We start from the raw sequence: 25,636 nt of genomic DNA on the forward strand, positions 1-25,636 counted from the left end.
AACCATTCGGCACCTCCATCTCTTCCTTCTTCTTCATCAATTGGTGCCTCTATCTCTCATCACCCTACGATCACAAGAGCCAAAACACAAACTACTTGCCCTCTCATCTGAACCGACAGTACCATACTTTGGCCACCTAAACCTTCCCTCTCCCTTACTTCGTCCTCCATCGCCATCCCAGAAGAACCTTCAAATTTCACTGAAGTTTCTCGGTTTCTGGATTGGAGAGCAGCAATGAATGATGAATTTGCTACTCTTCTCCAAAACCAAACATGGGACCTTGTCCCATTCTCTCCTTCTCTCAATATTTTAGGATCAAAATGGGTCCTAAAATCCAAGAGACGGGCTGATGGCTCCCTTGAACGCCGCAAGGCTTGCCTTGTGGCCAAGGGATTTCACCAACAGCTCGGATTGGATTACGGTGAAACCTTTAGTCCAGTTGTAAAATTGGTCACCATTCGTCTCATCATTTCTCTTACAGTTACTCACAAATGGCATCTACACCAACTGGACATTTTGAACGCATTCTTACATGGTGACCTTGAAGATGATGTATACATGCAGCAACCTCCGGGGTTTGTCAACCCAGATCTCCCTCAACATGTCTGTAAGTTGAAAAATTCAATCTATGGCTTGAAACAAGCCCCTCGGGCTTGGTTTTCCAAACTCACAAATCGACTACTTCATTTCGGTTTCACTGGATCCAAGTCTGATAGTTCACTGTTTATTTTTAGAAATAATTCTGATTGTGTTTATGTGCTAATATATGTCGATGACATTGTTGTTATGGGTTCAATTCCAGCTTTAATAACTCGGTTTATTAATGCTCTACGTGCTTACTTTCCAATAAAGGATCTTGGATCCCTAATTATTTTTTGGGCATAGAAGTTTCAAATACTAACTCTGGCATTTTTCTTTCCCAATCTAAATATGTGTTTGATCTTCTCCTGAAAACCAATATGCATCAGTCTAAATCTGTGTCAACCCCACTTTCGGCCTCTAAAAAATTGACCAACTTGGATGGACCAACTTTTGAGGATCCTTACATGTATCATAGTATTGTAGGAAGTCTGTAATATTTGACCTCACTCGGCCAGATATTGCATTTGTCATCAATAAGGTGTGTCAATTCATGCATTATATGATGCTGCCTCACTGGCCAGCTGTTAAACGCATTCTTCAATATCTCAACTTCACTAAACATCTTGGTCTACATTTCTGCATAAACTCACCCATTAAGTTGTGTACCTTCTCTGATGCTGATTGGGCCGGGTGCCCTGATGACCATAAATCTACTGGGGGTTTTTGCATCTATCTTGGGTCTCACTTGATCTCTTGGGGGTCTAAGAAATGGCCCACTATATCTCCGTCTTCAACTAAAATTGAGTATAAAGTTGTGGCTAATGCTACTTGTGAAGCCTTATGGCTTCAATCTCTATTACAAGAACTTGGGATTTTTCTCGTTGAAGCACCCACACTATGGTGTGATAATCTAGGAGCTACTTATCTCTCTGTAAATCCTATGTTACATGCTTGCACTAAGCATGTCGAGCTTGATTATCACTTTGTCTAAGAGAGGGTGGCTGCCAAAACACTTCAAGTCTCATTCATTTCAAGTAAAGATCAACTTGCTGACATTTTTACTAAATCATTGTCTTCAGCTCATTTCTCACAACTCCGATCAAGCCTCACTCTCACTCAAGTGCCGCTTGAATCGCAGGGGGATGTTAAGACAGAAAACTATGGCTCAAGCACCTCCAATACGCACACAAGGGAAGACCTGCTGTCTGCTGCATAATGCTCTACTTTTGTACTCACCAGTTGGAAGAATATTCAAGAAGGAAAATGCACCTTCAACAGAACAATGACGTGGCTAAATCTCATTGTAACACCTGGCTGAAATTACTCTATAAATACTTGTACACTGTAGTGAAATAAATAAAGAAAAATAGAGATGAGCTTTTACATGAAAATATGAAACTGTTCTTTCAAGACCTTTTATCAAACACTTGTTGTGGTTACTAGTATCATTCTCAATAATACTTAAGATCAGTATGGCTTAATGAGCTTGAAACTTGAGACATAAACTATCATGTGGATAGAAAAACAAACCCAGTGTTTGTAATTGCTTATCATCTAGTTACAAAACAAGGAGTCTTTTCTTTGTCTGAAACTTTCAAGTCAAGCAAATAAACTCCCTAGTACAATGACAAATCGGTACTAGGGAGTTTAAGCTGATGGGAAGATGTAAATTTAGTTATTTTTATTATATTCTTAATAATATTGGACATGTTACAATTTACAACAGAATTCACAGCAAAAATGATTAACAAAAAGTTAATGCCAAAATGTTTTTAAAAATCTGTTGGATATGAAGTCAAGTTCTTTGGCAGAATTTATATGCAAGCTATCTCATGCTAGCTTGGCAAATGACCAGAACCTCTTCTAGGATGCCTTATGAGAGATAAAAAATTTCAAGAAGTGTACTGTGTTCAAAGTTGGAAAGGGGGATCAATATATTCCAAGTTGGTATCAGTTTTCTATTATCATAGCCTTGTTCTATAGTAGATCAAACTAATCAAATGAGATGCAAATTATTTAATGTGTGTGTGTGTGTGTGTGTGTGAGAGAGAGAGAGAGAGAGAGAGAGAGAGAGCCATGACAGTAATTTATGCACCTTAAATTATATGCAACTTAAATTATCTTCAGCTTGAATGTGCACTCTTGGTTTTGTAGTTTATGGTCCATATTCAACTTTCTTAGTAATTTATGATAGACATCTTAAAAATGGTACATGCTATCCTATTTTGTCCATGCTATGTTATGAATTACAAACCTTTGATTTGGCAAAGTCTCTTACCTTCTTTGAATTGTTGTTGGTGGGTTGAAGTTCATGAATGTTTAACTTTGAATTTTTAGAAGTCTAACATACTATGTGGCCATGTGGGGGAGGTTGTCCTAGCAAGCCAACTCTATATAAAATGAGCTAGTTAGGTTGTGGAGGAAGAAAAGAACAAAAGTAGTAATCATTGATGTGAGGGCCCAAAATTATTCAGGTGAGTGCTTATTTGTGGGATTTTTGTGCTATTTGTAGTTGGACTTACTTGGTGTGAAACTAGATTATGTTTGGGCCCAGCTTGTGTACTTGAGGTCTAGCCCTTTCCCCATCTTAAAATGGCACCATTTTGGCTCTTCAAGTGAGAAAACCCTAAGGGTTTCATCTCATTCTCTTCCCCTCTCTATGCTTCGCACCCTTCTCTCCCTCTCTATTTTTTTTTTTTCTGTCATCTTCTTCTTCCATTTTCTCCCCTATAGATCATAGCCTGTGTCGCCGTCCACCTCCTTCATCAAACCACCACCACCTGTGCGACGAGCAAAGTCTCTCCTCCTTCATCTACCACCACCTCCTTTCTCTCTAATCCGAGCCTACATGGTTGTCACCTCGTGTCTCTCAGCATCTCTTTTTCTCTGTATTTTTTTCTCCTCACCACTGCAGTTAGCCAACCAGTGCTGACCACGCATGCTAGGCTCTGTCTCCTCTCACCCCCTTTTGTCTCTATCTGTCTATCCTCGTGAGAATCTGATGCACCTCTGTCAAGTACCTCTCGACCTCATGTACACCGATGGCCACCTCGTATCACACACACACACACACACACACACACACACACACACACACACACACATGTTGCAGCTTCTAGAGTCCCTACCTCATGGGCTGCGCACCGCTTGGAGTGCCTAATGGCTATCGTGGATGGGTTCGTCGAATGTGGGTTTGTCGGCCTATAAATCGGCCTTAGGTCTTACAACTATGGTACTATAGACATATCTAGTTAGTCTTCTTTTTTCTTTGCCTTTGGCTTTCGTCCTTAGTCCTCTTTACACTTTGTTGCTTCAGCCTTCAGCTTTTGGCTTTAGGACTAACTCAGTCTTCTTTAAAAAATAGGTATTCAGTGAGTGACTCTTTTTGTCTTTAGTTTAGGTTCATTATGGCAATTGTTAGTTTCGTCTCTTTATCAGTTAATTCGGTATCGTTTATTAATTGTGCATATTAAGGGTAGTCCTTCCCCCAGGTGCACCTAAAGTCTTATGATGATCCCTTTCAAAGCTAGGTTAAACCGTCAGACGCATATCGAGTGAGCTCATTCACTTTGATCTTCTCTGGAAGATCTATGATTTGGTAGCAGAGAAGCGTGTAAGCTTGGAGCCTGCCATGTCTTCAAGAACACCTCTCTAGATTTCATGGATGGTTACTAGGATAAGTCTCTAGCATGGATTTTTTTTAATCTTTGAGTGAAAGCTGGAGTGGCACAAGACAGATTGAAAGCAAAGGGAAGGGAGGTTTGCAACCCTGTCCTTCCTAACCTTCTGAAAGCCTTCGTGATTGGCACCTCCACTAGGCTTGTTCGCTTGATAGGTCCTGGTCACTGCTAGTTAGCTCCATGATACTTGGATAACTTTTTCAAATGGTCTTTCTTTGATTTCTTCTTCCTCCTCCTTGATGCTCTTTCCAAACTCCCTTTTAATGGCTTCGTTCAACTTACTTAAACAGATAGAAAGTGGTAAGTGAACCCCAACTTGTTAACAAAAAGCTTTCTCCGACTTCAAAGTTGGATCGACTGGTTCACTGGGCTTGGCTGGTGGACTAGATAGGGATAGGAAAGTGACAGGACCTTTTAAAGAACCTGAATCCTGTGCGAGGCTTGTGCTTTTTGGCAACTATTTGGCATTGAGTGTATTGGGATATAGAAACATTTTGTGATGAACTCACAAGGAAACCTTTTTTAGATTTACCTAATATTTTTGGAATTCATTTATTTCTTTCAAGACTGGCTTGTTTTGAGTTTGGCGCATTTCATGTAATGGGGATGTATGGTCCTGGAATACGGGTGTTTGATCTTTATGGACTAACTGGAAGGGTACAATCTGTAAATCTAGCGTGGGATGTGGAAGGTTTTGATCCTTTTGTTCCGGGAGGAATAGCCTCTCATCATATTGCAGTCAGTACATTGGGCAAATTAGTAGGTCTATTCCATCTTCATGTCCGTCTGCCCCAATGTCTATACAAAGGATTATGTATGGTAAATATTGAAACCGTCCTTTCCAGTTGTATTGCTGCTTTTTTTTTTTTTACCTCTTTTGTTGCTACTGGAACTATGTGGTATGGTTCAACAACTACCCTGATTGAATTATTTGGTTCCACTCGTTATCAATGGGATCAAGGATACTTCCAGCAAGAAATATATTAAGAGTTGGCGCTGGGCTAGCCGAAAATCAAAGTTTGTTAGAAGCTTGATCTAAAATTCTTGAAAAATTAGCTTCTTATGATTACATCAGCAATAACTTGGCAAAAAGGGGATTATTCAGAGCAGACTCAATGGACAACGAGGATGAGATAGCTACCTCTTAATCTTTACTCCATCGTGTTCCTCAGCCTCAAAACTCCATTCCCGTGGCTGTAGAAATTTTTCCCACCCATCGTCGTCATACATCACCACACGCCACCGCTCTCAGCTGCATACCAGTGGTCGCACAACCACCCCCTGGCCATCCCCTTCCCACTCCTGGCCTCCCATTCCCTCAAATCAACCCATCCTGTGATCTAGGAACCCTCTTGGCCACTGCCCGCCACGCCCTACTATGAAAATCCCCTCCTCCACCCACTGTCACCACATACCTGTCGTCCTCTAATTCTTTCAAGGTTGTAAATCTCACTGTTTTGACCAAAACAACCACTGTCTCCGCTGTGCCACCACCTTTGTAAATTGTGTAACCCCACGATTTTATTGTTTCATATTTTAGTTACCATTATTAAATATTCATAGATTCTTATTCACAGCAACGCTCACTCGCGAGATGTCTTAGATAGCTCATATGATCATCCAGAAATTTTGTTATGCATAGTAAGTAAAATTCTGGACCAACCTCAGATTTTTAAGGCTACGATAATTTTTCTTATGTAGTCTAGTTGTGTTGGAATTGTGGGCTAAGGGCCCCTGTGAAGTGTTGGAAAATTTCTATCATAGTTTGTGATGGATTTGTGGGCCAAGGGCCAAATGAAGCATTGGGAATCGAGTGTAATTGGAAATCGTGTATTGGTTGGATTTGTGACAACTGTGATATTTATTTGTTGAGCTGTATATTTGTAAATTGCCATGTCATCCAATATCTCCCTGTCATGCATGTGCATTTTTGTATTGATACTTGTATGGCATATTATTAATAAATGCTCTTCTATTTGATTGTGCTGTGAAATTGGTGAAACTGTGTTTTGGCATAAAAGGATTAAGAAATTATTTTGTTGGTGTATGCATATCATGACCCCAAGCCAAGATGGGGTATTATCTCTATGGAGCTCCTCTGGTCACTCAAGAGGGTATAAAACTAAGTGACATCCCCTGAGCTGTCGTCAGGCGATAGTAGGCTTGTCCAAGATTGTACACCCTTGGTACGACTCTGTGGCCCCTCTACTGGCAGGGGCTAGAGGATGTTTGGTTACATACGTGTCGCGCACGGAGCTGGTCATAGCTCGTCACGAAGTCACACGCACAGTCATTACCCTTAGTGTGACGAAGGGAGCCAGAGTGGGTGAATGGTCCCTAGGGGAGACAATGGTACACACCATAATAAAAATGTTTTGTCTAAATGGAAATGTGGTTTTTGGCATGAGTGGTTTAACTGATGTCTTTTTGTGTAAAACCATAAAGAAACGGATATGCTGTCCTTGTTTGGTGTTTGTCAAGTGCTTGAAATCCTTGGTTGTGGACTGCGGTTTTCTTGTTGAGATTGTGAAATCTCATGTGATGTTTCCACTTACGATTCCATTTCATGGAACCATAGATTTCGATGCAGATGACAGGTTTGAGTACGATGGATCGACTTTGCCAGAGGAGTGATGACTTGGGATATTTTATTTGTGTTTAAGGGTTTTCTTTTATTTTTTAAATTTTCAATCAGTTGGATGACTGTATTAATTTTAAGGAGGATTTCGTTTTCGATTGGATTGTAAACTTTAAGTTTTTTGGTACTCAGCTGAGAATGCCTTTTATTTTTCTGCTATGCATATTTAACTATACACATATTGCATGTTTGCATACACTTTCACTTGCCGATAGGGTGTGTGACCCAAGTGGCCATCACCCCGATATCGAGACTCCTACAAATCACACGTGGGAGTCAAGGGCCCCACAGTTGAATAGGTAATCAAAACCACAAAAAAGATCTATTAAGCTGGGCGAGCATTCTAATGACAACTTCAGCTTCTAATAACTGCAATATTTAGAACAGATACAAGATAGAACATAAAAGTGAATACCAATTTCTTCTATGTATAGAGCTTAAGTTTTTGGGACAAATATTGATTTCACATGGTATCAGAATAGAGGTCTTGAATTCGAATTCTGACTCTACACTCTCTCCTATTTAATTAAATATTCCACGTATTGGGTCCATTCAATGAGGATAAGTCTGGCCCACACATGATGAAGAGTGTTAAGAATATAATACAAATAAATAATTTATTTCTTCCCATCAGCTTCAACTTTTGGGATAAGTGGTGATGTCAAAGAATCATAAGGGAGCCTAGTACTGACTTATCTCTTGGGCTCTTGGTGTTACCCAAGCAGCCACCACTCTGCAACTAAGGATCTACATTGGAGACATGAGATATTATACCTCTAAACTGGTGGCTGCAAATTTGTACAATAGGGAAATGATGAGGATGCATCCCAACATAAGCTACCAATTCCTTTTTTTTTCTTTTTTACTAAATTGTTAACGAAGCATTTTTAAATGAGCTTGTGAATTTTTTTCTTAAATGTTTAAAGGGGTTTAAAAATGCTTGAGAAAAAAGAACACAAAATAAAAAAGTGCATTTTGCACTTATTGGTGGAAATCCTCGAGGCCACTCTCAGTGGCCAACCCATCCCGGTTTTTCATTTTGGTTTAAGATGTGAGAAACCCTAAGGGTTTCATCTTATCATCTCTTTTCCCCTCCCTCCCCTGTTGTGCCACACAACTACCCTTCTTCCCTCTGAATTTTTTTTTTTTTGTCTGTTTGCTCCCTTGCAGGCTGCAGCTCGTGACGCCACTCACCTCCTCCATTGAATCAGGTCCATGTGTGCACTGGCCAGATGCCCCTCCTCCTTCATCCTATCACCACCTCCCTTCTCCCCACTCCGAGCCTCCATGACTGTCCCCATATCTTAGCATTTTATTTTTTCTTCTCTATTTGTTGTCTTCTGTCGCTGCTGCTAGCCAACCGATGTTGGCCACGCAAGCAAGCCTCGATCTCCACTTCCACCCCATGCCTCTACCCCTGCGGAATCCATTGTGCCGTTGTCAATTTTCTCTCAAACTCGTGCGCACTAATGGCCACCCCGAATCACTCACGCTTGCATGTTGCAACCCTTGTGTCCCTTTCCTGTGACCTGTACACCTCCTGGCATGCCTAATGGCTACCGTAGGTGGTTTTGGCACATGTGGTCTCTCGACCTGTATATAGGCTAAGCCTCTCCCCCTTCAAAATCACCTCTTCTCCTCTTGATCTTTACCTTTTTCTGTTCCCCTCCCTCGAAGACCCCCTTTCCCCAGCTTTAGAAGATTTTTACACCCATCGCCACCATATATCGTCACGGGCCACTACTCTCAACCACATCCCGATGGTCTCGCAACCATCCCCTAGCCATCCCTTTCCCTCTCCTAGCCTCCCCTTACCTCAGATCAACGTAACCCATGAGCTAGAAGTCCTTTTAGCCACCGCCACACTGCGCTTCGCTGTGTTAGTCTCTTCTCCACCCTCTGTTCCATCACCCTTTAGCCCTCTCAGTAGCTGATTCCCCTTTTTCGCTTCAAATCCGCACTTGTCCTAGTGAACTACTGATGTCCCTACTGCGTCGCCACTGTCGTTGCCACCTTTTGACGCTCACACGAACGCTCTTGCGGGATCTCTTTGTCAGCATGCGACACGCTTTATTCCCCAGATATTCCTTTTGGCGTAGTAAGTAAATTTCTGGACCGACTTTGGATTTGTAACGCCGTTGTAAATTGTCTTGTGCAGTCTAGTTATGTTGGAATTTGAGAGCCCGAGAAAGTGTTGGGAAATTCTATTGTAGTTGGTGAAGGATTTTGGTCCAAGAGTCGAATGAAGTGTTGGGAACCCACGTAGTTAGAGAACTGTGTATTTGGTTGATTCTGTGGGAATGGGGTATTTTGTTTGTGAACTGTGTTGTTTGTAAATTGCCATGCATCCAATACTTGCCTATTCATGCATCTGTATTTTTAATTGTTATTATTTATCTTTATCATATTTACTGTGCTTTGCTCTATATCTGCAATTACATATCTTTGATAAATGGCATCCTCTCTGACTATGCTGTGAAATTGGAAAAATGGTGTTTTGGAGTAAAAGTGTTAAGAAATTATTTTAAGGGTGTGTGTGTATCATGACCCGAAGCCAAGATGGGGCATTATCTCAGTAGAGCTCATCTGGTCATTCGGGCCTGTATAAAACTGAGTGACATCTCCTGGATTGTCTTTGGGTGACAACGGGCTCGGACGAGACAGTAATGCTTTTGTGCCAACTTCATGGCCCCTCTGCTGGTAAGGGCGAAAGGATGCCTGGTCACATACATGCTTGGCACGAAGCTATGCATCACTCGTTATGAAGTCACAAACATGGTTGTTACTTGAGATATGACGAAGGGAGCCAAAGTGTGCAGATGGTCCCTAGGGGAGACCGTGGTGCATACCTTAATCAAACGGTTACTTTCTAAATGGAAATGTGATTTTTGGCATGAGTGGTTTTAAACGATGTCCTTTTTGTGTAAAATTATAAAGAAAGGGTATTTTGGTCTTTTTGCACTATTGTGTTTTTTGTTGTTTACCTTGTGTTGAAATGCTTGGTTGTGGACTGTGTTTTTCTTGCTGAGATGGTGAAATCTCATGTGGTGTTTCCACCTGTGGTTCCATTTCATGGAACCGTAGATTTCGATGCAAAGGACGGATTCGGACATGATGAATCGACCCCACCAGAGGAGTGACAACTTGGAGTATTCTCATTTGTGTATTGAGAGATTTGTCTTTATTTACTTTGATCAGTTGAATAACTGAATTAACTTGTGAGGATTTTTCGATTGGGTTGTAGACTTTAACTTTCTGGTACTTAGCTTGAAACTGCCTTTAAATTTTTCTTATGTGTATATTTATCATGTACACATATTGCATGTTTTCACACACTTGCACTCTGCGATGGGGTGTGTAACCCGAGTGGCCATCACCCCGGTGTCGCAACTCCTATCAAATCACATGACATGGGGGGTCGAGAGCGCCACACAAAATAACAGTTGAATAAATCGCTAAAGGAAGTGCCATCAAGGAATTGCATAATTTTCCCAATATCGACTTCTACATATTATTAGAAAATGAATGTAAATAGATTATTTGGGGGGGAAAACAATAGATATTGCCCAAATCCAAAAAAGATTCAGTGTTTCTTTATGCAAATCTACTTTTGTAAAGTTGTTCAACATTATCAACATATAATTTGAACTCAAATACCCTATATCAATTTGGGTTTGCATTACTATAATTATCAAAGATTGTAACTCATAAGTTGGGTAGGCATTAGATACACATAGAAATAAGAAAATCATTTGAGTTTACTTGATCAAGTTGAATCATGTTTTAGAAATAGGAAGCAACCGTATCATTCAATTCAATTCCCAATAACATCATATAATTTGATTCCTTCACTCTTATTTCTAAATCCAAATGACTAATATCGCAAAGATATATTGAAACATTCATATAATCTTAATCTTAGACAATCAACGCCCTGTAATAGTTGTTCTAGCAGCAACATGATGAACCTGCATATAAAGTTGTGTGATGCAATTACAAACTTTTAAATGATAGAAAACTTTTGATTGTATTTCATGCCAATCTGAAAAACAAACACATTTTTGGTTTAATAAAAGTGATCATTTTCTTCTACACATTTTGATTTGATTCATTTTGGTATTTGGCAACCCACTCCCATTTTCACATGGGGGGTCTCATTATTTTGTTACATTTGTTGATGATTATTATCCCTATACTTGGATATATCTCTTATAGCATTATTCTAAATTTGCTCACATTTATATAAACTTTCACAAAATAGTACAAATTCAATTTTCTCTTACCATCAAAATCCTTCGTTCAAATAATGTTACAAAATATAATTACAATTCTTTTCTTGATTTCTTGAGTCAACAAAGAATACTCTCACATTATTCATGCCCATATACTAGTCAACCTAATAGACAAACAGAAATGAAATCCCGTCATACTTTAGATATTCTAAGAGTCATTCTCATTTATGCTTCTATTCCTGGAAACGTTTGAGATAAGGATGCTCTAGTTGTTGTCTTGCACAATCATTGTACCTTCGCTTACTGTCCATAATGATATTATTAATCAATGGATGGTGACTGCTTTCATCAATGGAGTTCTAAAATTTGAGGTGAAGGATGGAGGGCTTGGCAACTTATACTTCAAATGTGTAGTTTATGTTGCCCCGGCTAATTTAAGCTATTACATGGATCAAGGTAGAGACTCGAGAGACTTCAAGATATTTAAAAAAAGCATTAGATGATAACTAAGATCATTATTGCTGCTAAGAGCATTATTATTGGATTGGCCTAATGTAAATTCAAATTTTAGCTAATATTACTTGAATTTGTATTTGCTTATTCCTTTCAAATTTAATCCCCACATTGAATTATCCATTAACTCTATATAATGATAAAATATTATTAATTTAATAATTTTTTATTTAATCTATTTTTATCACATTTTATAGTTCTACCTATTAAATATTAATAATAATAATTATATTCTAATTAAATTAATATTAAAAAAAATGATATTTTTAAAGGTCATTTAATGCTAATAACTAACAATATTTGATTAAACTCATCTAAAATTCTATATAAATTTCTTAATTACTAACCAAATATCTACATTTTCCATCAAATTATATTCTTTTACCAAAATTTCTTCCCAAACTTTCATCTATCAATTTCTGCAACATTATTCAACAAGAATGTAGACTCTACCCAGCAGAAAGAATTGATGGATTTATGGGGGGTACAACACTTCCAGCAATATGATAAATACCTGTGACTACCTCCACTAGTGGTAGATAAAAAACAAGAGCCTTCTCGGACATCAAACATAAGGTATGGACCAAACTGAAGAATTGGAAACAGACAATGCTATCACAAGGGGGCAAGGAAATTCTTATAAAAGCAGTGGCTCTCTCTATTCCAACCTATACCATGAGCTGTTTTAAACTCTCAAGAAGCCTATGTCATGAGCTGGAGCAAATGATGGCATGTTCTTTATGGGGACAGAAACAAAAGGAATATATTGGGTCAGTTGGGCCAAACTTTGTACACATAAACAAGCTGGAGGTTTGGGATTCAAAGATCTTACAACTTTCAACGATGCTCTCGTAGCAAAACAAGGCTGGAGAATCATGCAAGAACCAAATACATTGATCCACAAGGTTTTCAAAGCAAGGTATTTCCCAAAAGAGCCTTTCCTAGAGGCTAAGCTAGGCTTTAATCCTAGCTTTGCATGGAAGGGGATTTGGGAGGCTAAGAAACTTAGGGTAAGGGGCTGCAAGTGGAGAGTGGGGTCAGGACAAAATATCAAAGTGTGGGGAGATAATTGGATCCCTGGTCATCCACCCCTAAGTAGAAATGATGAAACTGCAGCAGTTTATGACCAAGATACCACAGTTGATAGCATAATTGACTCACTGTCCAAATGGTGGGATGTGGAGAAGATCAGAACCTTGCTACCTACCCGAGTAGCAAATGCAGTATTAAAAATAGTCCTAAGCAGCAGCACATCTGAAGACAAGAGCGTCTGGGACCCTGAGCCACATGGAAAGTTTATAGTTAAGAGTGCCTATCGGGTATTTAAAGAGGCTAAACATAACAGGATGGAAGGTGAAGGCTCGAGAAATATGGGACTACAAAAGCTATGGAAGGATCTATGGAATTTGAAGCTACCAGTAAATCTCAAGATATTTGCATGGAAAGCTTGCAAAGAAAGCTTGCCAACCAAGCTCAATTTGGTGCAAAGAAAGGTACTAAACGATGAAACCTGCAAGCTCTACAAAAGAGAGACAGAAGATGCAGCTCATGCACTATGCTTCTGCCCTTCAGTAAGAAAGGCTTGGGAAACACACTTGCCTATCATCTTCTCATCTAGCCTCCCAAAATTGTATGGTGACCTTGCTGGGTACATAAGTGGTTTACAACAGAAAGACCACTTGGAGCTATTCTTTCTTATCTCATTGAGCTGCTGGTATAGGCGCAACCTAGCAACCTTTGAAGACAATAACATTTATATTGATCAAGCTATAGCTCATGCCCTGGCTGTCCAGCATGTCTACAAGGCAACCCGTGGCCAACCATTGAAAATGGTGAGACATCACTGCAGATGGGAGCCTCCCCCTCCAGGAACTTTCAAATTAAATTTCGATGAGGCTATCTTCCAGAACCAACACAGTGCTGGAATTGGGGCTATCCTAAAAGACAATAAAGGAGATGTTATTATGGCAACCAGCAAGAAGGAACCAGAAGTTAGGGATGCAACAAGTATTGAAATGCTTGCAATCTTCAGGGGTCTACAGCTAACAGTTCACTTGGGTATTCAACATCTTATTATAGAAAGTGATGCCTTAACCTTAGTACAAGAATTGCAGAAGTCAAAACCATCAATGACTTTGGTTGGTAATGTGATCAAGGATACTAAGGAGCTTATGAACTGTTTCCAAGTGTGTGAGGTTAGATATGCTATGAGAACTTGTAATGAGGTATCACTAAAGCTTGCAAGGCATGCTTGGCATGTTAGTGATATTAGCCTAAGGTGAAGTTCTTTCCCTGATGTAATTGCTCCAGCCCTATGGGCGGAGAGACAATTGTAATGCAAATATCTTTTAAATGAAAGGCTTCTTTCCATCGAAAAAAAAAAAATTACAGCAACATTACAGCAACATACTAGTTACAAAAAACACCTACACAAATATGCACTTCCAACAAGAAATTACCATGTTTAGCAACATACTTGTGCTCATGTCAACAACACCTAACAGCAGCACAAATAGAAGCCCCCAGATTACAACCCAATTTGTACAATACACACATCTTTTATGCTAAATAAAATTTAAAAAAAAAAAAAAAAAAAAAAAAAAAAAAAAAAAGGAACCCAGATCTATCATACTAAGTTACAAAAACCATCCACATAAAATTTGTAATTCCAACAACACATAATAGCATCACAAAACACAGTTTTCAAAGAGTTTCAGCAATGTCGACCAGCCACAAAGTGTGTTCTGACTTCTGAGTAATACCTACAAAAACACAACCATCCATAAATGTTGGCACATCAGAAAGTATGCAGACTTTAATAAGATAAAGAAGATAAACTAAAGGAGACAGACTTTAATAGTTTTCTAACTATTAATTTTCTTATAGCCACATATATAAATTATGCAATATTAAGCTCAGAATTAATGCAAACTATGGTTCTTGCAATTGTGAGCAGAAAAAATGCAAACTGTGGTTTTGGCAAATCTAATCATACTTCTCCCTCCATGAGTATACAAGAAAAAACACCCATGAAAGTGCCAATGCAGTATCCCCAATAACCTGCCTCAGAACAACCACGAAAATGTTAAGAAGCACACACCCCTTGGAAAAGAAACTTTGCAACTCTCTGTCCCTGACAATAGAAGCAAACCAGAAAGTTGATTTATTGTCTTATTTCAGGTTGTATTTATACAAAACTATTTAAAAAACTGATGAGACAATGACCCAAAACTTTACAAATTACCCAAGATGACCAACAAAAAAACCAAGAATATTATATCTCATTTTTTTTACAAACAAAACAAGAATTGCAGTGTTTAGCAGTGTTGATTTCCCGACATCATTAATTCTTCAACTACAGACAATGTGTTCATAAAACAACTAGACATTGTGCATCACACTTTGCAACAAATGTTGTTTTAGCATGTTAGATTACACAAATCATGTGCAGACACATATCAAGGTGAATTAGCACATATAAAGGTGCAGGCACATCAGTAGAATCAGTCACATATCAAGGTGCAGGTACATGTAAGGTTCCTATACATGTAAGAGAATTCTAAAACTAAAGGAGAATTCTGTCCCTCAAACAATCTAACGAATTTTGAGACTTAAGTGATGCTCTCCAGGCAAAGGTGGAAATACAAACAAGTCAAAGCAGAACTTCTAATTGTTATGCTCCAACATGAAACTTAATTTAAACATGATCTCAAGCATATCGTAGCCTCAAACTGAAAGTATAGGCATCTCATATAGTTCTGCCAATGGCATTAAGATCATCTCAAGACCCCAAAAACTTTCCCAACGTAATGCATCATGGAAAAAGCTCAACTTAATCGAAAGTGAGAAGTTGTGTTTTCTCTATTTTATTAGCTAAACGTGCATATTTATTGTATTTTTTTAATCTTAATCTTAGGCATCCAGCTCACTTTCTTAGTTGAGGTTTCCTTCTTTTTCAGCCTAATGAAAAATAGGTAGCTCAAGAACATTTAAGTAATCAGTGGCTAGCAAAAGGATAATGCACATGCATAACTCTTGTCCACTTCAACCATTTTATAACAAAAACTGAGAGTTCTCTCTCAAACTCCAAAATCATAAGGAATAACACAAGAAAAGAAAAACCAAAAATGTTAAAGCATATATACATACAGGATACATAAAATAGAATTTCTAAGCTCTCCCTCTTTTTTTCATTTTTTTTAGTGAATTTAATTCTTGGTTCCCTAGCAGTACTTAGATTTTCACTCTAGTTATTCTGGGAGGAACAACAGGACTTCTATGGCTACAACGTCAACTACCATGTTCAAACAAAAACTCAAGAAATCTCCATCAAAATCAAGAAGTCCCCATTCTTCCCCTCTTACTATTTTTTCAAACAAAAATTCAACAATAACCATGCTCAACAGTAAGAAATTAATCAAGAAATCTATGTCAAATCGCAAATAAAAAAAATAACCATGCTCAACAGTAAGAAAATAATCAAGAAAATTTTCCAAATCACAACAATAACCATGCTTGAGAGAAATTTTACAAATCACAATAATAAAAGCAAACGACTGCTAGAAATGATGAGAGAGTTAGGAGAAGAGATAAACCACAGAAATTAACAATCAAGTTGTCGTAGCATTTTGTGGCTATTGTCAAGGAGGAGGGGCTCAGTCATGGAGAGGGTGTGGTGAATGTCGATCGGTAGGGGTTTCGGGAGTGAGAATAAAAATGGAGAGAGGGATTTCGAGAGTGAGCGAGAGGAAGGAGAGAGGGATTTTGGGAGTAAGACTGGTGGTAGGTTTGGAGAGAGTGAAGGAGAGAATGGGGAGAGTTACGGGAGTGAGTGAAGGTTCAGTGAAGAGAATGGGAGAGAATATAGCGAGGGAGAGTTACATCCGATGTTGCTTTGAGATACCGAAGAATGAGCTTCACAGCAATCCAATGAGTGACAGTTGAACGGTGCATAAGCTGACACTTTGTTAATAGCGAAGGAGAGAGTCTTGTGAGCAAAACATATTGGCGGGCCCCAATAGTACTCCGGTAGAGAGTGGGATCATGAAATGGATCACCATCAAAGAGTTTAAGAGCAAGTGATGAGGACATAGGAGTGGAAACAGCGTGGCATTGGACATATTTGTTTTCTTGAGCAAATCCACAACATACTTGTGTTGGGAGAGAAAGAGACCGTCAGACTCAATATGAGCTTTAATACCCAAGAAAAATGAAGTTGCCTGAGGTCCTTAATAGAGAGACCATCATGAAGCTGATAAATCAAATAATTAATGGCAGTTGTAGATAAGTACGTTACATTAGAGACCCAACAACACAAAGGAGGAATCAACAGATCACAAATTATCCAATGGAAGCCAAATATCATAGCAATTGTGGAAGCCAAATATCACAGCAATGGCAAAGCCAAAGAACCCACTGAACTCTCCCAATCGCTTGAGTTTACAAGAACTTATCAAACAACAATGGAAATTACACAAAGCCCAAATCTCAGAAATCACAGAAAACCCAAGGCAAAGAACAGAGCACATTACACAAAGCAAAAATACAAAAGTTGTACAAATAAAAGAAAGCACAAGTTAGTGTAAGAGGTTGTCTCTATCATTCTTCATCATGGGGGAAACTTTAGAAGAATTATGTCAGAGGTTGTCCCTGTCGGAGCAAGAAAAAGAGGAGATTATAGTGAATGAAGGGCTGCTCGAAGAATCTAAGCAAAGGGGTGAACATTGTTTATTAGTCTCATTATTAACGGAAAAACCTTACAACCGTGAGGCTTTCAAGCAAACTTTGAAGAAAATTTGGCATCCTGTAAAAAAGATATGGGTGAAGGATTTGGGGTCAAAACCTTTTCTAGTGGAGTTTGAAGATCAGAAGGAAAAGGCTAGAGTGCAATGTGAGGGTCCTTGGTCCTTTGATAGAAATCTGATTTTGATGCAGAATTATACAAGGGAAGTACAGGCAACTAGAGTTCAAATATCAACAGCGGCTTTTTGGATTAGGTTATATGATCTTCCTTTGGGAGCTATGAATGAGAAGGTGGTGAGTAAGATTGGTAACAGCATTGGTGTAGTGGAGAAGATTGACGTTGAAAAGGATGAAGTTGCATGGGGTGAGTTTATTAGAATCGGGATACTCTTGGATGTTACAAAACCTTTGTTGCAAGGAAAATGTATAAATTTGGGCAATCATGGTAGCTGCTGGGTTTGTTTTACGTATGAGAGATTGCCTACATTCTGTTATGCTTGTGGTCGCTTGGGTCATAGTCATAAGGACTATAGCATTTGGAAGAATGATCAAGGAACATGTAAGGAAGACAACCTTCCATGGTCCATGGTTGCAAGTGTTTGGTTTCCCTGGGAATGCCTACAACCCCATGAGAAGCAACCTGTGCAAGGCAGAGGTCCTACTATAACGGTTCCAGTGCTGCAATCAAAGGTGTTAGCACCAAATTAGGAAACTGGTGGAGTAGTTTCAGAATAGACTATTACACACAGTAATGGTGAGGGCTTAAATCAAGGAGGGGAATTTCTAGTGAAGGAACCAAATATGGAAACTGATCAAGAGTTAAATGCTGAAGTAATGGCGCCTTGTGGGATTAATGACAAAAAAAATGAACTTCCATCCAGAGGAATGGAGGTCTCTCAATGGGCTTTTTCTAGTGATGATGGGGCTTATATGGTTAGGCCTTTAGGAGAGGGTACAATCAACATAAAGATGGATGCTGAAGCCCAACAGAAAGGGAAAGGCTTAGCTTATGAAAATGAATCGTTAGCTAAGGATGATGTTGATACGGCAAAGTTGGCTAGGGGAAAGTGGCAAAGGCAAAGAAGAATGACTGAGAAAGGTGCAAATAATCAGCTACTTAAAACTTCTATGAAGAGGAAGGGAAGTAGAGTGGAGGACAATGTATCGGGCTCCTTACCTGCAACAAAAATGAGAAAGGTTATGGAGGCTGAGAAGATTTCAACTCGAAGATCAATGGAGGTTGTGATTCAGCCCCGCCGGGAGCTATGAAACTTTTAAGTTGGAATGCACGTGGGCTTGGGAACTCACGTGGCATTAGAGCCCTTCGTGATTTAGTCAAGAAGGAAGGTCCCAACATTATGTTTTTACAAGAAACAAAAGTTAATTGTAGGACAATGGATAGAGTTAAGTTTCAGGTAGGGTTCCAAAATTGCCTAACAGTAGATTGTGAGGGAAGGAGTGGAGGTCTTTGTTTGTTATGGGGACAGGAGATTGAGTTGACCATTACAAGCTTCTCTAAGCATCATATTGATGCTAAAGTGAAGGATAGTGGTAATAGGGGTTGTTGGAGATTTACAGGTCTGTATGGGCATCCAGAAACTAGTAGCAGGGAAGAAACTTGGAACCTAATGAGATCTTTAAATAGGGATGATCATGGGAGCTGGCTGGTGATGTGAGATTTCAATGAATTCACTAGTCGAGTTGAAAAAAAGGGTGGGAAGGATGGATCTAAATCTCAAATTGAGAGTTTTAGAAGAATAATAGATGATTGTGCCTTATTAGATTTGGGTTATGAAGGAATCAAGTACACATGGTGGAACAGCAGAGAAGGGGTTGCTATTCATGAAAGACTAGATAGAGCCCTAGCAAACAATGCATGGTGTAGAGATTTTCCATATGCAAAGGTTTTTCATACTATTGCTGCATATTCAGATCATAGTCCAATTGTGCTATAAACTGAGGTTGTTTACAAAAGTTTAGGGGTCCAAAACCTTTCAGGTTTGAAGCAGTTTGGACAGAAAGTGAAGAGTGTGGAAAGGTGATTGAGAAGGCTTGGCAGATTCATTGTGGTAATGGACCCATTGGAGAGGTGGTGAACAAGATCTCAAGGTGCAATGACAATCTGCTAAAATGGAACAAAGCTAGCTTTGGAACAGTCCAGAAGAGATTAAAGCTGGCAAGGGTGCAACTAGAAAAGATTCAAGCTGAGAGTTCAAGAAGTCCAAATAGAGTAGCAGTACAGCAAGCACGAGAGGAAGTACACATATGGCTGGAGAGGGAGGAGATACTTTTGAGGCAGAGATCAAAAGCACTATGGTTAAAAGGGGGTGACCAAAATACCAAGTATTTCCATGGTAAAGCCAGTCAAAGGAAAAAGAAGAATACAATCACAAGGCTCAAGGATGAACATGGAGAGTGGCAAGAAGATGAGCAGAGGGATGAGTTAATCATGAATATTTTGAAGAGATGTTTACATCAAATGGTTATTCAAATAGCAATAATTTCTTATCTTCTCTACAAGGCAGGGTAACAGCAGCAATGAATGAAGACCTCACAAAGGTCTTTATTGAAGATGAAGTACAGATTGCACTACAACAAATGGACCCTACCAAAGCTCCGGACTCGATGGTATGGCTCCCATTTTTTTTTTATCAAAAATATTGGCATATTGTAGGAAAGTCTGTGACAAAAGCTGTGTTGCATGCTCTTAATGAAGGTCAATTTCCTGCTGAGTTAATCATACTTTTATTGTTCTCATCCCTAAAACTAAAAAGCCTAGTTAGTATCCCAATATCGCCCCATAAGCCTATGTAATGTCATTTATAAATTGATCTCCAATGTTATGTCAAATAGGCTTAAACTTGTCCTACCCCATGTAATCTCCAACTCTTAAAGTGCATTTGTACCCAGTCATGTTATTTCTAATAATATTCTTGTAGCCTATGAAATGATTGATTATTTAAAAAGGAAAAGAACTGGTAAAGAGGGATACATGTACATTAAGTTAGATATAAGCAAAGCTTATGATAGGCTTGAATGGCATTATTTGGAGGCTATAATGAAACACATGAGATTTGCTTCTAGATGGATCCATTTAGTCATGCTTTGTGTCAAAACAGTCTCATTTTCTATTCTCATTAATGGTGAACCAGTTGGCCCTATTTATCCTTCTCATGGGATTGGACAGGGAGATCCACTATCTCCATATCTTTTTTGATTGGGGACTGAGGGTCTAATATCTCTTTTGACTAAAGTTAGCACAAGAAATCAGATTTCAGGCATTTGAGTGTGCAGAGAGGCTCTTGTGGTGAATCAATTGCTATTTACAGATGATAGCATTCTTTTTTGCAAGGCTACTCTTCAAGAGAACATGGAGTTACAAAGAATCCTTGAAACTTATGAGAATACATCAGGCCAAAGACTCAATAGAGGAAAGACAGCAATGGTTTTCAGTAACAATGTCCCCTCAAAAGTTCAACAACAACAAATCCTTTCTTTTTGGGGAGTTCAAGCCTACCAGAATTATGACAAATATTTAGGCCTACCATCAATGGTAGGAAGAGATAAAAGGAGGGCTTTTTTCTAACATTAAGCATAAATTTTGGTCTAAGTTATAGCAATGGAAGGAAAAGCTCTTATCTCAAGAGGGCAAAGAAGTTCTAATAAAGGCAGTGGCTTTAGCTATCCCAAAATATGCTATCTCCTGCTTTAAGTTGCCCAGCTCTCTTTGTTATGAAATAGAACAGATGATGGCTAAGTTATGGTGGGGACAGAAAATGGAAGACAAGAAGATACGTTGGGTAAGTTAGAAGAGGCTGTGTGATTCTAAAGGTGATGGGGGAATGGGGTTTAGATATTTAAGTATTTTTAATGAGGCTTTACTTGCAAAACAAGGCTGGAGAATCATGAAAAATGAGGAGAGCCAACTTCACAAAATATTCAAGGCTAGATACTTCCCAAGTTCAAATTTTCAAAATGCAACTCTTGGACACAATCCATCCTTTGTGTGGAGCGGCATATGGTCAGTGAAAGGCAAACTTCTACAAGATTGCAGGTGGAGGGTTGGGCATGGAAGAATGATAAGGTTATGGGAAGACCATTGGGTGCCTGGATTCAAACGATTACAACAGTCAGCAATGGTATCAACAGAAGATGACCAAAGAGTAGAGGTTTTAATTGATCATAATTCAGGGTGGTGGGATGTACACAAAGTCAGAAGTTTGGTGGCTCCTGAACCTGCTGATGCAATTCTGAAAATTATTCTCAGCTCAGAAAACCATGAGGACAAGTTACAATGGGACATGGAGAGGAATGGATGTTTTAGTGTTAAGAGTGCTTATAAATTTTTCAAAACTTTGGCTGCAGCACCAATAGAGGGGGAAAGTTCCAGGAGTAGAGCAAATAAAAAGCTATGGAAGGCTATCTAGAGGATGAAAGTTCCCCATAAGGTTAAGATTTTTGCATGGAGGGCTTGCATTGAAGCCCTTCCAATCAGATGCAATCTGAAAAGGAGAAAGATAGTTGAAGATATTGCCTGCGAATTGTGTTCTGCAGGTATTGAAAACACTGCACATGCTCTTAAACAATGTCAGATGCTGATGGACGACAAAGCAATTGCCTCCACAAGGGACGACAAAGCTTAATGTGGATGGAGCAATGTTTCATGCTGATGGCAGTGCTGGGGTTGGTCTTATTCTAAGAGATTGGGAAGGAAAGGTGCTACTGGCTGTAAGTAAAAAAGAGGCAGCAGTGATGGAGCCTTTAGAGATCGTATTAATTGCTATACTCAAAGGATTTCAATTCAGTATCCCTCTTGGGTTGCAGGCTTAAGCATTGAGACAGATTTTTTGATTTTAGAATTATCAAATCTTAAGCTGGCCAATTCTATGTTTGGGAATGTTGTGACAGATATTAAGTAACTGCAGACTAGAATACCAGTTTGCTCTATTGTGCATGTCAATAGGGAAGCAAATGAATCAGTACATAGATTAACAAGGTTTGCAAGAACTGTTATTGATACAAGTGTTTGGTGGGAGTCTGTTCCGCCTAGTGTTGAACAAGTCCTATGGACTGATTTACTTTTGTAATTCTAATTGGTTATGAATTAAAGTGGTTTTCCTATAAAAAAAAAAGCACAAATCGCAAAAGCTATAGAATGGCAACTAAACTAAGTGTACACAAATCTTTCCAAAATCCTAAAAAATATCTACTATAGAAACCCTAGACAACCATGGACTAAGACCCAAGTTTTGCACTATCAACTTCAATTTCGTCATACAACTTTAGAATCAAATGGTAAACAAATGGAATAAGAGCACTGTGCGAGATCAATCCATATGGATTCCAAAATCCATTTCTTTAGAGCATTCCCGAGAGAGAGAGAGAGAGAGAGAGAGAGAGAGAGAGAGAGAGAGAGAGAGAGAGAGAGAGAGAATATGTGTCTAGAAGGTAAAGCATAAACTTACCAGAGAAGAAGATTAAAGTGGTTGTTGGATGGGGATGCGAAGGATATTTGGTAGCAAGTAGGGTGCGAGATAGAGTTCAACACAGGAGGGTGAAGAGGCCGAAATAATAAATAATGGGAAATGGGATGCAAAGTGGCTCACCAAATCTGGGGATCCACTGTAGCATCCACAAATCTAAACCCTAATTTGGAGAGTTGGATGGGAGGGTGCAATGGGATGGATGAATGGGTGGCCGAGTGGGTTTGAGTGTTGAGAAGTGTTGGAAAGTGTTGAGAATAGTTGTGAATAGGAGTAAAAAAATAGATGAAAAATAATAATAAAGTAATGAATAGTAATAAAAAATATGTGAAAAGTAATGAATAGTAGTAAAAATAAATGAAAAATAATAATAAAGTGAAATATTGAGAGTACTTTCAGTACCGAACATAACGTTAAAGATCTTAAAAGAAAGAAAATTTTCCTTGTCCTTTGGTTGTTTAATCCTTCGTCTTTCCCTCTACCTTCTTGGGTAAAACTAAACAGGTGATGCTACACCAGGATTCTCAATGGTCACCGACGGACCAAACAGTGAAAAAAAAAATCACTTTTATTTTTTCAAACATTTTTTTAAACACTTCAAATATTTTTAAAAAATATAAAAAAATTACAAACTCATTAAAATATGCTTCCTTAACAATTGAGTAAAAAAAAAAACAAATCAATTGTGGATTTTATAGGTGGAGTAGAGGTACTTATCCAAAAAAAAAAAGGTAGAGTAGAGGTGAAAAATGCCCGGTTGGGTATGGTCTAGTACGTCCAGTGATGGACCGAAATTTTCGGTCCATTATTTTTCCCGGATCGGCATCTAGTTGGTCCGCGTTCAGTCCGATCCAGTTTGGTCTGATCCGATCCAATTATTTTTTATTCTTTTTTTCCAAATAGATTAATTAAAAAATTTATTTAAATTACTAAATTAAAATTAATTGAATTATTAATGTAAATTATGTAATTAACTCATTAAAAAATATTTTATATGACAATGATAATAAATTAGATGAAAATCATATCATTAACTTATATAATTACTATATAAAAATAATATATTAAATTATTAAAAATATTTTTAAAAATATATATAGAATTCGGTCCGGTCCAGTCCAGTCCAATATATGTAGACTCCGGGACTGGACTGAATGTCAATCGGTTCACACATTTTGGGACCAGGTCGGACTTGTCCCAACTTCGGTCCAGACCGACAGTTGAACACCCCTAAGTGGGAGTAGTGTTTTCCAAACTAAAATATGAGACCGATTATAGTATGCCATATGGATAATGTGTGGTGTAAAGTCCTTAGAATAGTATTTCTCTTCTCAATTTCATGAACCTATTAAACCATCAACATTTTTTGCCATTCACAAGAAAAATGTAATTCACAAGAGTAATAATACATGCACAACACTTTTTGTAAACTATTTATATAATCATGTTTAAAATTGAAGGTGTTTTTATAAAATAATATTACTTTTATAAGTTATTTTATAAATATCTTTCGTTTAAAACGAAATTGTGTAAAGAGTTGTGAAAAAAAATTATATGTAAATTATTTTCCAAAAAACTATATGAAGCCAATTGGATTGAAAAATAAAAAGTTAATGCTATAATATTAAATAAAAGTTGGCGTAATTTTGAAAGCATTAATTGGCCTTACAAGAGTTACTCGTGTACACCCATGACAGCATCTTTCATCTTCTCTCTCATGGTTTTGGATTAAACGTTAAAATGCCCTTTGAAGTTTGAACTTTTGAGACAAAATCTATCACAATATCTAGTATCTACTGGAATGTCTTCTGGTTTCGTAACTCATTTATTTTCTAATTTTATTAACAAATTGATTACTTACAGCTATTGAATTTTAAATTAACTTAAAAGAATATTCTATAAATTATGATCTAGATGTTTGAACTTATCTGGACACACTAACATATCAACATCAAAAGAATAAGAAGAGAGAAGACTCTCTTTTTTTTTTTTTTTTTTTTTTTTTTGAAAAGAACTTCATATCCTCATTTCATTCACTATAACCATTTGTTACAAATTTGTCAAAGAGTACATGAGAAAACACGTCTTCTGGACAATCTTCCATCCAAACTATTTCCTCATCTAATCCATTTGCTTTCTTGGCTAAGCTATGTGCCACCTTATTTCCTTCTCTATATATGTGTTGCAACTTCCAGCTACTTACATCAGAAAATATACTTCTCAAATCATCTACTATTTGTCCATACCAGGCCCAGTTTTCATCTCTATTGTTTACAGCATTTACTATAGTCAGGGCATCACCCTCAAATTCAACATTTATAAACCTCAGTTCAGTACATACCTCGACAGCTCGCCATAGTGCTTGTAATTCAGCAACTATTGGACTGCAGATGTTAGTTCTAGGCATACACAAACATGTAAGGATTTCACCTTCCTCATCTCTTATCATCACACCAGCTCCCATCTTTAGAGTTTTCTGATCAAAAGCTGCATCCTAGTTGATTTTCACTATATTTTCTCCAGGCCTCTTCCATTTCACTTCTCTACCACCTGTTGTAACTGACAGCCTATTAACCTCTCCCACCCCTTGAGCTTCTCTGTATTCCTCCAAGTCTTCAATAGCCTGACTAATCAAGCACTTTGGCCCTGTAAATTGTTCTTCAAAAATCAGTTTGTTCATTCTCAACCAGATTTTCCGTATGGACACAGCTACCATTTCTACTTCCATTTTAGGCAACTTCTGAATTATTCTTTCTCATACTTCAC

The 25,636-nt window shown here is 38.3% G+C and overlaps 1 protein-coding gene and 1 pseudogene across 1 annotated transcript; both read left to right on the top strand.

Moving 5' to 3' along the window:
• Window positions 1-234: 234 nt before the first annotated feature.
• LOC122298835 lies at window positions 235-5,277 on the top strand (annotated as a pseudogene).
• An 11,978-nt stretch (window positions 5,278-17,255) lies between these two features.
• Window positions 17,256-18,095, top strand: LOC122298838. The gene has a single exon (XM_043108685.1). It carries the CDS (start codon window positions 17,256-17,258, stop codon window positions 18,093-18,095), a length of 840 nt encoding a protein of 279 aa, XP_042964619.1.
• The last annotated feature ends 7,541 nt before the right edge of the window (window positions 18,096-25,636 follow it).

The sequence above is a fragment of the Carya illinoinensis genome, chromosome 16, assembly GCF_018687715.1.
Source record: "Carya illinoinensis cultivar Pawnee chromosome 16, C.illinoinensisPawnee_v1, whole genome shotgun sequence".
Taxonomy (NCBI): domain Eukaryota; kingdom Viridiplantae; phylum Streptophyta; class Magnoliopsida; order Fagales; family Juglandaceae; genus Carya; species Carya illinoinensis.